General features: G+C 36.2%; 1 protein-coding gene across 3 annotated transcripts; it reads left to right on the forward strand.

The window, feature by feature from the left end:
- Window positions 1–8,519: 8,519 nt before the first annotated feature.
- On the forward strand, window positions 8,520–13,880 carry LOC137830090 (rhodanese-like domain protein). 3 transcript variants are annotated; one of them, XM_068637223.2, is made up of 8 exons: window positions 8,520–8,827; window positions 8,909–9,179; window positions 9,372–9,552; window positions 10,261–10,342; window positions 10,654–10,736; window positions 11,820–11,952; window positions 12,644–12,815; window positions 12,968–13,880. In XM_068637223.2, the coding sequence occupies exons 1-8, from the start codon at window positions 8,666–8,668 to the stop codon at window positions 13,714–13,716; spliced, it is 1,833 nt and encodes a 610-aa protein (XP_068493324.1). In that variant the 5' UTR covers window positions 8,520–8,665; the 3' UTR covers window positions 13,717–13,880. The 3 variants fall into 3 exon arrangements, with proteins under 3 accessions (XP_068493324.1, XP_068493325.1, XP_090161323.1); XM_068637224.2 differs by having other exon boundaries at window positions 8,521–8,827; window positions 12,644–12,820; XM_090305197.1 differs by having other exon boundaries at window positions 8,528–8,827; window positions 9,372–9,665.
- Window positions 13,881–13,889: the final 9 nt, after the last annotated feature.

Below are 13,889 nucleotides of genomic sequence, written 5' to 3' on the forward strand. Positions count from 1 at the left end.
TATTTATCAATTTTAATTATATTATGAAATTAGTTTATGTTATAACTTCATTATATTATGAAACATAATTGTGTAGTGGAATTTAATTATAATATCAAAATAATTAATATTATAAAATCAAATTATAAAATGGAATTAAATAAATTATTATAAATGTTAAAAATAAAATTAAAGTTTAATTATAATATGAAATTAAATAATATTATGAAATCAAATTATAAAATAGAATTAAATAAATTATTATAAATATTAAAAATAAAATTAAATATTTAATATTCGAATTATGACAGTTATAAAATGTATTATAAATGTCATACTGTATCAAGTGGCGGCGGTTAAAAATGTCATTATTTACGTTAGAATTGGTTTACCCAGTTTTAAAATTACGACATTTATAACTAACGCCAATTACATGCTTAAAACCGCCACTTTATACAATGCATAATATGGCGTCTGCTACAACGGTTCTCAATTGACCGCCACATTAAACTTTGTGGCGGGAAGAATTCTGGCGGTACGAAAATAACCGCCGCATTATACACGTTTTTTTGTAGTGTCGGTCGAAAACCCTCCTTAGGGATAAAACAACCGAGCAAGGAAATAGTACATTGTTTTATTGAATTTTCATCAACTGTAATAAAATTTGAGATGTGTGGTATTCCACATTCTCGGTACATTTTTCCCTGATAAAAATTCTAAATAATATGCGTCGTCGACCGCTGTGTTTGCAATGTGGAATGGTCATTCCCAATTGCTTTAGAACTTACCATCTTTTTTCCAGACGTCACTGCGCATTCGCCAGACCAAGTCTCTCTTATGGAAGTTTCTTAACTTCACCTTCGAATTATATCTTCTTGTCGCCCGCACTTTGCATGCTTCTTTTCTTATTCTACTTTTGTATTTGAGTTTGTTGATGAGGTCAAGGTCGACCAACAAACTTTCTTTATTCAAATCCAAATCTAGTGTTTAGCGTCATAGGGAGGGCTTTCCTACTTCAATGGGGATCATGGCTTCCGTCCCATAGGTCAAACTATATGGGATTTACTGCGTAATGGACTGTGGTGTACATCGGTAAGCCCATAAGACTTCGAGAAGCTCCTTGGTCCATTTACCTTTGTCTGGGTCAAGTCTATTTTTCAATTCATTAAGAATAATTTTGTTGTCGATTTCGGCTTGGTCGTTGGTCTGCGGGTTCTCCACTAAGCTTGTGATATGTTTGATATCAATCTTTTCATAGAATTCAGTCAATCCTCGGTCGATGAATTGTCGACGATTATCAGTTATGACAACATGTGATATTTCGAATCGACACACAATATTTTTCTAAACAAAATTTTGAACATTCTGTGCGGTAATGACCGCTAAGGGTTCAACCTCTATCCATTTAGTAAAATAATTTATGCCTACCAACAAAAATTTACACGATTCTTTACCTAGAGTAAAGGGTCCGATGATATCCATCCCTCACTTCACAAACGACCACGAGGAGAGAATGTAATGAAGATTCTCAGTTTTTTTGTGAGATAAACTACCCTACTCTTAACACTTAACACATTTATGCACAAACTCTGTATAATCACCCTGTACGGTCGGCCAATAATAGCCTGCTCGTAGTACTTTGGTTGTCATTGTCCGAGCTCCCGAATGGGTACCACATACCCCCTTGTGTATCTCCCACATGACATAAATGGCTTGCTCGGGGGTGATACATTTTAAAAGTGGACAAGTGTAACCTCGCCAATAGAGATCTTGATCTACGAGTAAGAATCGGGCGGCCTGTTGCCTCATTACTTTCTCCAAATGCCCCCCGCAGTTCTCAACTGTCAAAGACTGTTTGATGGGTGTCATCCAGCTCGATTGTACATCAGTCGCCATACACTCTCCTGAGCTAACGTTGGGATTGCTCAAGGTCACATAAGTGACTGATCGATGAAGTCCTTTCTTCTTAGCAGTTGCTAGGCGGGAAAACATATCAACTTGAGTATTATGTTCCTGACGGATATGTTGGATTGTCACCTTGGTGAAATTTGCAATTAGGCCTTACACAAAATGATAATATTGCTGCAATAACGTCTCTTTGACCTTGAATTCCTCTTTAAGTTGGTCGACCACTAGTTGAGAGTCACTTTTACATATGAGATTTTTCACCTCCAAATCAAGAGCGAGGTTAAGACCGGCTATGATAGCTTAATACTCGGCCTGATTATTGGATGTCTTAAACTCAAACTTCAGAGCTTGCTCGATGAGAACGTCACCTGGTCCTTCGAGTACCACCCTGCACGATCTGTTATTAGAGGAACCGTCAACATGCAGAGTCCATGGGGAGTGTTCCTCCTCAAGTGGCCAAGGACTAAGCTCAACTGTAAAATCAGCTAAAGCTTGTGATTTAATTGCCCCCCTGGGCTGATGTTGAATATGGAATTTTGACAACTCTATTGCCCATCCTATCATTCGTCTGACCAAGTTTGGCTTTGCCAGTATCTTCATTGTGGGGTAGTTAATTCTTACTATAATGCGATGATTTTGAGAATACATGTGCATTCGTCGTGTTGTTATTACTAAGGTCAAACGACCTTTTCAATCATCTGGTACCGGACCTCGACACCGTGAAGTTCTCGATTGATGAAGTACACTATCGTTCTTCTTTCACCACTTCTTCAACCAATACTGCATTGATCACCTCCTTCGAGACATCAAGGTAAATGATTATAAATTCTTTAGCGTTTGACTTTTGTATGACCAGAGGAGACGCCAGAAAAGCTTTCAACTGAAGGAATATTCCTTCGTATTTGTTGGTCCATCAAAATTTATATGCCTTTCATAACAACTGTCCGATGGGTTTAGTCTTTTCTGCTAGTTTTGGCACAAACTTGGAAAGTGTTGTGAGTCGGTCGATTAAATTTCCTTAACATTTTTAGGGCTTCGCATCTCAGTAATTGCCTTACATTTCTTGGAGTTTGCTTCTATGCCACGAGGAGTGATGATAAAATCTAAGAACTTTCCTTCTTATACTTTGAATGAACACTTGTCAGGATTAAGTTGCATCCCATGGTTGTGAAGGGCTCGAAAGACTTCTTGTAGGTCTTTAATATGTTGCTCGCATGAGTAAGCTTTTTTGACAATGTCGTCTACATAAGCTTCGACACACTGACCGAGCATGCCTTTGAAGATGTAGTCCATCAGTAGTTGGTAGGTGGCCCCACATTTTTAAGGCCGAATGGCCTAACCTTATAATAGAAATTATTGGATTCGATCATAAAAACTGTTTTTTCTTTGTCTTTAGGATGCATTTGGATCTGATTGTATCCCGAATATGCATCTAGAAAACTCAGGAAAGTGTGACCTGCTGCTCCGTCTACAAGCCGATCAATGCTCGACAAGGGATAAAAGTTTTTGGGCATGCCCTGTTAAGGTCAGTGTAATCTACACACATCCTCCACTTACCATTTGATTTTTTGACCATGACCATGTTGGCCAACCATGTTGTATAATGTGCTCTTCTGATGAAGTTAGCCTTTAGTAATTTCTCAGTTTCTTCTCGTGCAACATCACGCTTTTCTTCACCCATTTTTTGTTTTTTCTGGGCTACTGGTCTGGCCTCCTTGTAAATGGAAAGACGATGCGTAATGATGTTCGGGCTTACCCCAGGCATGTCGACAACTGTCCAAGCAAATAAATCAATATTATCAATCAAAGTTTGACTTACTAAAATGCTGTTGTCCGGTTTCAAAGACGTTCCAATATGCGTTTTGTGTTCATCATCTCGAAGGGGCACAAGACGAAGATCTTCGTCAGGCTCCATACGGGCTTCATCAAGTTGAGGATTTAGGTCAACGAGTGTAACCATGTGCTTTCTAGTTCTCCTATCATGAGAATGTCTCTCGGTCGATTCCCTATGTGTGGAAGATTGTCACCTTCTTTCACGACACCGACCGCATGGTGAGGTATGATATAAGTGTCTTGTAGGTTCAACTTTTAAACTTGCGACATAACATTCTCGAGCAATTTTTTGATCTACATGGACGTAATGATTTCTTCGATTGTTGATGGGAACTTCATAGCTAGGTGAGGGGTGGACATTATCGCCTTTAGGCGATTTATAGACACCCTTCGAGCAGTATATTACAAGAGGTATTTGCATTAACCAACATATACCTAATCTTTATAGTTTTAATCAGACACTCCATTTCCCCAAACGTAGTGTATAGGTCGATAAATCCTCTAATGTCCACTCGCTCACCTGAGAATCTAACAATTGTTCATCATAAGGTTGGATTTTTGTTTCTGGAATCCTCATTTTCCTGAAGGTCTTCCAATAAAGGATATCCACCGAGCTACCTTGATCTACTAGGACCTTGGTAATTGCAAACTTGTCTATTTCTACAGTAATCACCATGGGATCATCCTATGTTGAGTTTATCGTAATGAAATCATTGTCTGTAAATGTAATCGGAGGCATCCTCGGTCGACTTCAGGTGAAAGTGTGAGCCAACTAAATGGCTCGAAGATGCTTATTTCTAGTTAAACTAGAACATCCACCTCCCGCAAAACCTCTGACTATTGTGTTGACTTCTCGTTCGGGTATGCCAAATGACACCAGCCCGACTATTGAGTTAATAACCTCTTTGAATCTACGTTTGGTCCTATTGTTCCTTTCAGGAATTTTGCTTCGTGGTCGAGTCCTTCTTACTAGGCTTTCACTTCGTCTCTGTTTTGTCAAACGTCGGTTGTCATCACGCCGACGTGAATCCCCTCGTCCTGATCGCTCATAATATTCTTTTTGCCCACTAGGTGGACATCAATCCCTTTGTGGAGATCGGTACATGCTGATATCGGTCTTGATAAATTTGTGAAAGTGGTCAGGTTGAATAAGTTCTTCGATCTTGTCTTTCAATGCTTGATAGTCTTCGGTCATATGGTCGTAGTTGCGGTGATAATGGGAATACATAGATGTATCTGCATTTCTTGGAGTTTGTGATTGCTTTAATGTCAAGATTAACTCAACATGCAATGCCTCGTCCAGGACTCTTCCCCTTGGAACAATCAGTGGTGTGTAAGTAGAAAATCAGGGATCTCGATTTTCTCTGAAACGATCGGACTGACCTGGTGTGGATCGATTGCCTCTGTCTTTTTCTTTCTCCTTCCCTTTATCGACGCCTTCAAATTGATGACTCTTATGATAATCAATGTGTTCTTCAATCTGCATGAACTTGGTTGCACGGTTCCTAAATTCATCCATGTTTTTGGCCGGTCTCTTGATTAAGCTTTCAGTGAATCGACCTGGTTGGATTGCCAAGATTTGGTGATGCATGGCTATCTCGGGCATCAAGTTTCCGATACCCATGCATACTTTGTTGAATCTATCCATAAATGCTCTCAATGATTCTCCTTTTTCTTGTTTCACATTAAGAAGAGACATGGATGAGGTATGATGCGGTCGGCTTGTTGCATATTGTGTGATGAACTTTGTTGTTAGGACTTTAAAATTTCCCATGAAGTTGGGAGGAAGTCTAGTGAACCAAGCGAGCGGTCCCTCTTGGAAGGAGGTGGGGAAAACCTTACACCATACTACCTTACTGGTTGTGTATAAGTTCATTTGCTTCTTGAAGACATTTAGATGTTCGTCCGGGTCGGTGGAACCATCATAGAGTTTGATAGTTAATCCCTTCCACTTAGGAGGAAGTGGTGTGTCGATTATCTTTTCTGTGAATGGATGCCCTCTTGGGTCCTCCTTGTTGTTCGGGGGAGGGGTAATTCTAGAAGTTTGGTGAGTTTGATTAGTTTGGTGGGTTTGATGGGTCTGATGAGTCTAAGGGATCGGTGGTGGGCCTTGGGATTGTCCATCCCACTCTTGCCTATTGAGCCGCTGCTGTAAATTTTTATTCTGTTTCTTTAGAAGAGACATCTCCTCCTCATGTCGACGCCTGTCCTCTCTGTTCCGCAACTGATTCGCGATGCCCTTTTGTCGTAACTCCTCCATTTTTGCTTGGAGGACCTGAATCATAACTATCTGCTCATCCGCCATGCGATCATTGTTAGCATTATTTCTTGTTGACACCATCGCTGCTGGTTATGACTTGTTGCTGAAAATTGAGTACTACCTCGACCCCACGGTGGGCGCCAATTGTACTTGTATAGGTTGAGGGGCCCAAATAGATGGATGTACAATTACGGACGTGTCGGTGATCTCCAAATTCCTTTAAGTTTCCTTCCTTCAATGTTGATGCTTGGTCGGTTAGGGGGTACCTGCGAATTGCACTTTGACGCTCAAGTAAGTTCTTTAGTTTAAGTGTGTTCTAGTAAAATGTGAAAACGTATCTTATTCCTCAACAGAGAGATCTATTTATAGTATTGATTCATAGGTCCTCACTTTGATGGGCCGAATATCAGTTGTTTAGTGACGTGTAATGATCCCTTAATACTAGGAACATGTATCTTTCAGTTAATCACTTTTATCTGTTATGTTGGAGATATTTCCCATATATTTTGGGATATTATTTAACTCATTCACGCTATCATAAGTTTGTTACTCGTTTATGTATTATGTTCTTTTATGTTATTTGACTCGAGTGGCTGGTCACTGAAACCGAGACAGGCTCGTCCGGTACTGACCGATATAGGTGAGAAGCTGAATAAGGAGTTCATACACACAGTGACCGTTTGTAGTCACACGGTATGTATGTTTGGACTTATCCTGATCCGATTGAAGTGGATTAGATGTTAGTCTCTGGTAGGGGCATACTTAATGAGTCTTCCGGAAGAGAATACATCCATATGTTATCAGTGATTGAAATGAAATCAAAAGAGTACTGGGGATTGAAAGAAAATCAAGGTACCACGAGACAAATGAATTTATATGGCCACAATTTGATTAATGAGTCTTCCGGAAGACGATAGATTCATATGCAATCAGTATGATTGGCTTGAAATCAAAGGTACCGAGGATTAAAAGGAAATCAAGATACTCTCATGTAAATGAATCTATGTCAAGTTAGTATGATTGAAATGAAATCGAATTATTGTGATTGATATTTGGATTTTGTATGATTGTGTTTGAGTAAAAAGAAAACTAAATTAATTATGAAATACTAATCAAATTAGTTGTTTTACTTATATTTTTGTGTGTCAAAACTTTAGTTCGATAGCTTACTCTTACATGTGTTTATTTGTGTATGAACTGTTATGACTGTATTATGTACGCGAACAGATGATCATACAAGTGCATGAGAGCTTTGAAGGTTATAGAATTTTGTTTGGAACTATGAATTTGAAAATATTTGTATTTTTATAAGTCCTAATCATGTATTAGGAATGTTTTTGAAAAATTTTAAACTTTGTATTGTAATAGTTAGATGTATTTTTAGGGTGTTATATTTTAATAATAATAATAATAATAATTTATATTATATTATATAATTAATTATACTTATTTTATTATAATGTAATATAAATATAAATGAACTAATAATATCAAAATATAATATATATTTATTATAATAACTATAAAATATATATTTAATATAATATATATTCTTTTAACGTTGATTATCCGCTTATCTTCATATATTTACGAAAAGGAGTTTAAAAGTTTTTTTCCTCATTTTCTTTATTACTTTTTTATTTCTCAATTTGTGAATTTTTTTTGACTCTTCTTTGCTCTTATAATTCTGTCGCTTGAAAACACACCGTACAAGTATATTCAAAACGATATCACAATATTTAGATTAAACGGCGAATAATGATAAAAAAATTAAACAGTAAAAGAAAAATAATAATATTTGATTTCATTTTTATTTCCTTAGATATTATAGCCGTGGTAACTAAGTTTTTCAATATTTTAATTTTATTTATCCATTATTTATTTTTACTAAATATGTAATTTATTTTCTTAATACTAACGAAACACGTGCTTAATTTTTGTTTTATTAAAATATAAATATAATTCTATTATTTTTCTAATATTACTTTTTTATGAATAATCAATTAAAAAGAAAATAATAATTATTTTAGTTTTTTTAAAACAAAGATAAATTATTTAGTTATTTTTTATTAAATAAATTGTTGGTTATTTATTAAAGAGTAAAGTTATGTAATTAAAAATGACAAAAAATTATTAAATAAATAAATGAATTTTTATTTAAAAATTAAGGTTATGTAATTAAAATGACACAAAAAAGTATTAAATAATATTTTTTTTTACATAATGATATAAATTAGAGTAAATAACTGTATCAAAGATTAAAGAAATTACATACTATTTAACATATATAGTCACAACTTGTGTTAGGTAGTTATATTTTGATGAATAGTATGGAAATAAAAATAGAATTATCATATCATAATTAAATGTTATTATCGAAAAAAAAAGCATGTTAAATATTTAAAGGAAGAGTAATGTAAATATCGAAATTATACTATTAAAATATCTAGAGCATCAATCATATATTATTATTATTATAAAAAAAAACTTGCTGTGAAGTTAACAACTACAAATTAAAATGCCGGTAATAATAAAATCTCAATTAAGAAAAATAATAATTAAAAAACAAAAAAAAGAAGAAGCAAAAGGATCTGGGGGCAAACGGAGGAGCCAAGTGCGCCGTTGAATCGCGCAACCCTGCAGCCGCTGTGACAGAACCGGCGAGCATAAACCCTAAACCCTACCATGTCCGAAGAGAAAGACAGAGAGCAGTACGGAGTGCTCCTTTACTACAATTACGCTGAAATTCCAGACCTCAACAACCTCCTTACCTTCTACCACTCCAACTGCTCCTCCCTCAACCTACGAGGTCGTGTTCGCCTTTCTTCCCATGGCGTCAATGTCACTGTTAGTAACCATATATACTATTCCCTTTCTTTTTTCATTTCCTCTTTCGATTCCTATCACTACTCATTTCTCTTCGCACAGGTCGGTGGCAACTTCTCCTCTCTCGAGTCCCACATCGAGGCCCTCAAAGCCTACAACTCCTTGTTTCACAACACTGATTTCAAGCTCGCCACGTGTCATCACCCAATAAACGACAAAGTTTCCCAGGAGTGTGGTTTCACTTCTCTCTCTATTCGGATTGTGGATGAACTTGTTACTCTCAGTTCTCATCCACTGTCAAAAGCGCCAGATGTCTCCAATGCTGGAAGGCATCTATCTGCACTTGACTTCCATTCTTCCCTTCACAATGCCAGTAAGTTTCCATAACTTCATACCATTCATTTATGGAGTTTTTTCTTTTCTGTTTCTTAGTTTAGTGTTACCCTGTTAACTTGTTTATTCCTCACTTTTATTGTCTCCATCTTCAGCATTCGGTTATGTTTGGGGAATTGGTATTGGAACTTGAATCATCTATCATCATTTGTGTAATCCTGTTGTTTTGTAGACAACGAGAGTCCAGAAAGCGGCCTTGTTTTACTTGATGCAAGGAATCTGTATGAAACAAGAATTGGGAAGTTTCACGTGCCGAATGTTGAGACTTTGGATCCAGAAGTTAGGCAGTATAGTGATTTGTCCTCATGGATAGATGATAATGGTGACCGGTTGAAGGGAAAAAATATCCTCATGTAAGTTTTCTTATATGACATTTTGAGGGTGGTTCTAATTATGAAGTATGATATGATAGATTATGAAGCTCCGACTCAGACACGGACCACAAGGATAGACTAATGTCCAAAATGTAAGACACGGTGATATTGCTGATATATATAATCAACATGACAAAAGTCTCTATTGAAAATTAAGATTTTATAATTTATACTACAAACAAAATTGATGTAGTTTTCCTATAATAACAGATAATAACAGTTCTCACAAAAGAATTCCTAAATAAGAAACATATATATCTTAGTAGGTTAAATAACTAGTTAAGTCTTATGGACACAAGCCTAAAAAAATGAGTCCTGCATTATTTGTAATATAATTTGTTTTCTTTAATTTCTTCTTTACCTTTTTTTATGATAGTAGTGTCTAGTAAGTGCTTAGCCAAGAATTGATGTTGGTTCACTTGCTTTACTTGAAGCCATGTCTACGTTTTGAGCTAAAAGAATATTGTTTAATTGTGACATGGTTGAGGAGTGTCAGACATGTGTTGAAGGTATGTCTAACAAGTGTTGTATTGTATCCAAAAAGTTTCATTCATGGCACTATTCTACAGATTTGTTGGTGCTTCCTATCTGATCAGTGATTTGGGGGTAGTGTTTTCCATGTTTCAATCATTTTGTGCTTGAGTAACTTGTAATTACTTATCCTATGGTTTCACTGACTGGTTGCAGGTATTGTACTGGTGGAATTCGGTGTGAGATGGCATCAGCATATATAAAGTCTAAAGGTGCTGGGTTTGAGAATGTGTTTCAGGTAAAGCCTGAATTTTTCTTTTCTCTACCCACCCCTTTTGAAAACAAAATAAGAAATCTTGATCGTTATGCAATGGAAATGTATTATGTTCACAAGGTGTTCATATTGTCACAGCTAATCACCTTATAAAAGAGCCTACGAAGTCATAAGGTCCTTGGTATTAGTGTGTGATGGAATACCTACTGAGGTGTGGGGTATCGAAATATTGTGGTTGAGGTGTAACCTTTTGTAAAAAAATTTCTATAAAACATGACCAAGAATGGCCTTAATGCTGATTAGCAGTATTTCTTATAATTTTGTATTAATTACAGTTATTTGGTGGCATACAACGGTATTTGGAGCAATTCCCAGATGGTGGGTTTTTCAAAGGAAAGAATTTTGTATTTGACCACCGGTATGCCCCTTTTAATTCTCAAGTTATGAATTTGCACGAATCTTGTAGTGATTGGAATATTGGTATCATGTTAAATTCTTTGGTTGCACTGTTAGTATTTGGTAGCAAGAGTTATAGTGGTAGATATTTTGGTTTTGGAATGATAAAGGGCAAGGACCTGCAAATGGAATAATTTAAGCTTCATGACACTCTTACAATTCTTTTTAAATGGCTTGAATACTCCATCAATACATGTGAGTATGGTATTGGAAACTCGCAGGTTAAGCTTTCAAAGTTCAAATGTTTGATTGTATTTGTGAACTGGGTCCTTCTCTACAAATAATGTTTTTATGCTATTCCTTGATTTTAATTTTCCCATGGTTTAATTAGGAGTTACTTGGTGATTGTGTCCCCTCATTTCAGTTTTTTACATGATTTTAAAGTTTTACCATCACCTGTAAGCTTTTCATCCAAATTTGATTTTAAAGTTTTTGTTTTCTTTCTCTCTTCCTCTCTCTCTCAATGCTACCATTCTTATTTTTATGATTTCACCACTGTCTACCTCCCCCTATCTTCATTCCTCTCAATTTCCAGAGTATTTAATCTGTGCATATCTTAAATTTGATGGAATGACTTAATCTATTAATTTGTTTTTCTAGAAGTTCTATTTCCACTATTGTGTATGGAATGGAGGGCAAGCTTTACTATGAGCAATATTACTTTCATAATCACATGTATTGTCTTTCCAAATTACTTCCTATGCTCTTAAATCTCATTTTAAAGATCCTGGATAGACTATCATGGTTTAATGTCTTCACTGATCAGGTGTATTGTTCACATAGCTAGCTGCACATGCTGATAATTCCGATTTAATATCTTTGCCTTTTAACTTTTGGGGTGGGGGTGGTTCACTTTTTCTTGTTTTCTAGTGATAACATTTGTGGCTTCCAATGCATTGGTGGTTTCATTTTCTGTATATATTCATTTTTTGAAAGTCAGCAAGTGTCTAGTAAAGAGTGGAGGTAATATTGAAAGCTGGTCAAAATCACGGGTAGTTTGCAACAGTGGATGAAGCGAATCTTATAGTATTCATTCTGACTGTAGGATATCTGTTGGAAGTTCAGATGCTAATGTTATTGGTACCTGCCTTATATGTCAAAGTTCATTTGATGATTACACTACTCGCTGCCGGTGTACTTATTGCAGAATGCTTGTTTTGGTTTGCCATAGTTGCCAGGTATAATCTGATAATTGTATTATTTATGCTTACATTCTTTTGTTTGCATTTTTTGTGAATTTTACCATCTATAAGGAGTTAGGAAGGAGAACAAGTAAAAGAAAAGAAAAGGAAGTACTTAATATCTCCTGATATCTTATACTGGATCTAGCAGTCTCAATCATGCCGCTGTTTGCCTGTTTTTTGAGAACTTAACTTAAAACTGTTATATATGCTAGGTTGTGAAGTATCCATGAAATTCTAAATAAAATTTTGGTTTTGGTTATTTTTGTTTACTAACTGAGCTTAACTTTAGTTGCTTTTGGGCTGTTTACTTGTAACTGGTTCTGGGTAATACAAATAATGTGACTTGATGTTGATCAAGAGTTTAACTTTGTTACTAGTAAAAAGGTTGGATATTTCCCAAATTTAGGCTCAAGTTTGAATTGATTTTGTATGGCCCCAGACCACCAGCTATTGCTGTGGTCATCGGGCCTCAAAATTCGGCTTCAAGCAGGCTTGCACTTGAATTACACGTGTCCTTATGCCACGTGTCCTATATCTTGGATTAACTACAATTCTTAATTGGTACTCCAGAAATTTATTCCTTCTCCACCATCTTTAATTTCTAGAGTCTAATATTTTTTTCTATTTGATTGCTGGGTTCTTTGATTTTTTTTTTCTTGCTTCTGATATCATTGTGTTCCACCAGAATGAATCTACCGTGTATGTTTGTGAGCTATGTCAGAAACAGGGCAAGGCCGTCAAGTCAACACAGTTAATTGAAAATGGTGAATCAAAAACATCATTGTCAGCTTCCGAGTTCCACAATTTTTCTTCAGATGCTATATGTTTGCCTCGATTGCCCAGGGGTGATGGTGATGGTAAGGTCTGTGATATTGCTCGACCAAACTTTACGTTCATATGCGTTTTGTAAAATTTAAGATTTTTAAAATTTGAAGCCAAGGCAATTTAAAGGCCCTCTATAATTTACTATAAGTGTGCAATTCCTAACATCCTAATGATTAATGTTTAGATCCAAGGACCTCAAGAAAACTGAGAATCTTGTGCTTGCATGGGTTTCGGCAGAATGCATCCAGTTTCAAAGGAAGAACAGCATCACTAGCCAAGAAACTAAAGAAAATAACTGAATTTGTTTTTATTGATGCTCCCCACGAATTGCCATTCATTTACCAACCCCCCATGTTAGAGCCCAATGTAAATTGTGCATCGTCATTGCCATCTAGTCCTCCACCACCATTGGAGAATTGCAAGAAGAAGTTTGCATGGTTTGTGCCACCCAACTTTGATGGAAGCAGTGGTGTTGACTGGAAGGTAGCAGATGGCCCATTTGATCCACTTCAATACCAGCAGCAAACTGATGGATACGATATTTCACTATCACACTTGAAGAATGTCTTTTCCCAGGAAGGCCCATTTGATGGAATCTTGGGATTTTCACAGGGAGCAGCAATGACTGCCTTAATCTCTGCACTACAAGAAGAGCTGAAAGGTGAAATGGACTTCAAATTTGTAGTCTTGTGCTCTGGCTTTGCTCTCCGGATGAAAGCGATGGAGTGTGGCCCTATCAAATGTCCTTCTCTTCATATTTTTGGTAATGAACATGGTAAAGACAGACAAATAGCTAACCAAATAAGCAAGGAACTTGCTTCTCTATATAACAGTGATTGTTCTGCGATCGTTGAGCATGACAGTGGTCATATAATTCCTACCCGGCCCCCTTACATTGATGAGATCAAGGATTTCCTTAGTCGCTTTCTGTAGCAGATCAAACAAAAATCATCTCAAGTTTTTGATACCATTCAAATTTACGTCATTGCTTGATGATATCTTGTCTTTCCATGTACCGCCACAAAAATTTGTACTATGCTCTATTATTATGCGATTGCCTCAATGGAACTAGCAAAAATGGACGCGTCTTTTGGTTATATTTAATT

Source organism: Phaseolus vulgaris, chromosome 7 (genome assembly GCF_051622355.1).
Source record: "Phaseolus vulgaris cultivar YP4 chromosome 7, ASM5162235v1, whole genome shotgun sequence".
NCBI classification, from domain to species: domain Eukaryota; kingdom Viridiplantae; phylum Streptophyta; class Magnoliopsida; order Fabales; family Fabaceae; genus Phaseolus; species Phaseolus vulgaris.

Coding starts and splice junctions, on each gene's coding strand:
- LOC137830090 (XM_068637223.2), top strand. CDS start 8,666: ATGTCCGAAGAGAAAGACAGAGAGCAGTACGGAGTGCTCCTTTACTAC. Junction 9,180..9,371: donor TTCTTCCCTTCACAATGCCA/GTAAGTTTCCAT, acceptor GTTGTTTTGTAG/ACAACGAGAGTCCAGAAAGC. Junction 12,816..12,967: donor GCCCAGGGGTGATGGTGATG/GTAAGGTCTGTG, acceptor ATTAATGTTTAG/ATCCAAGGACCTCAAGAAAA.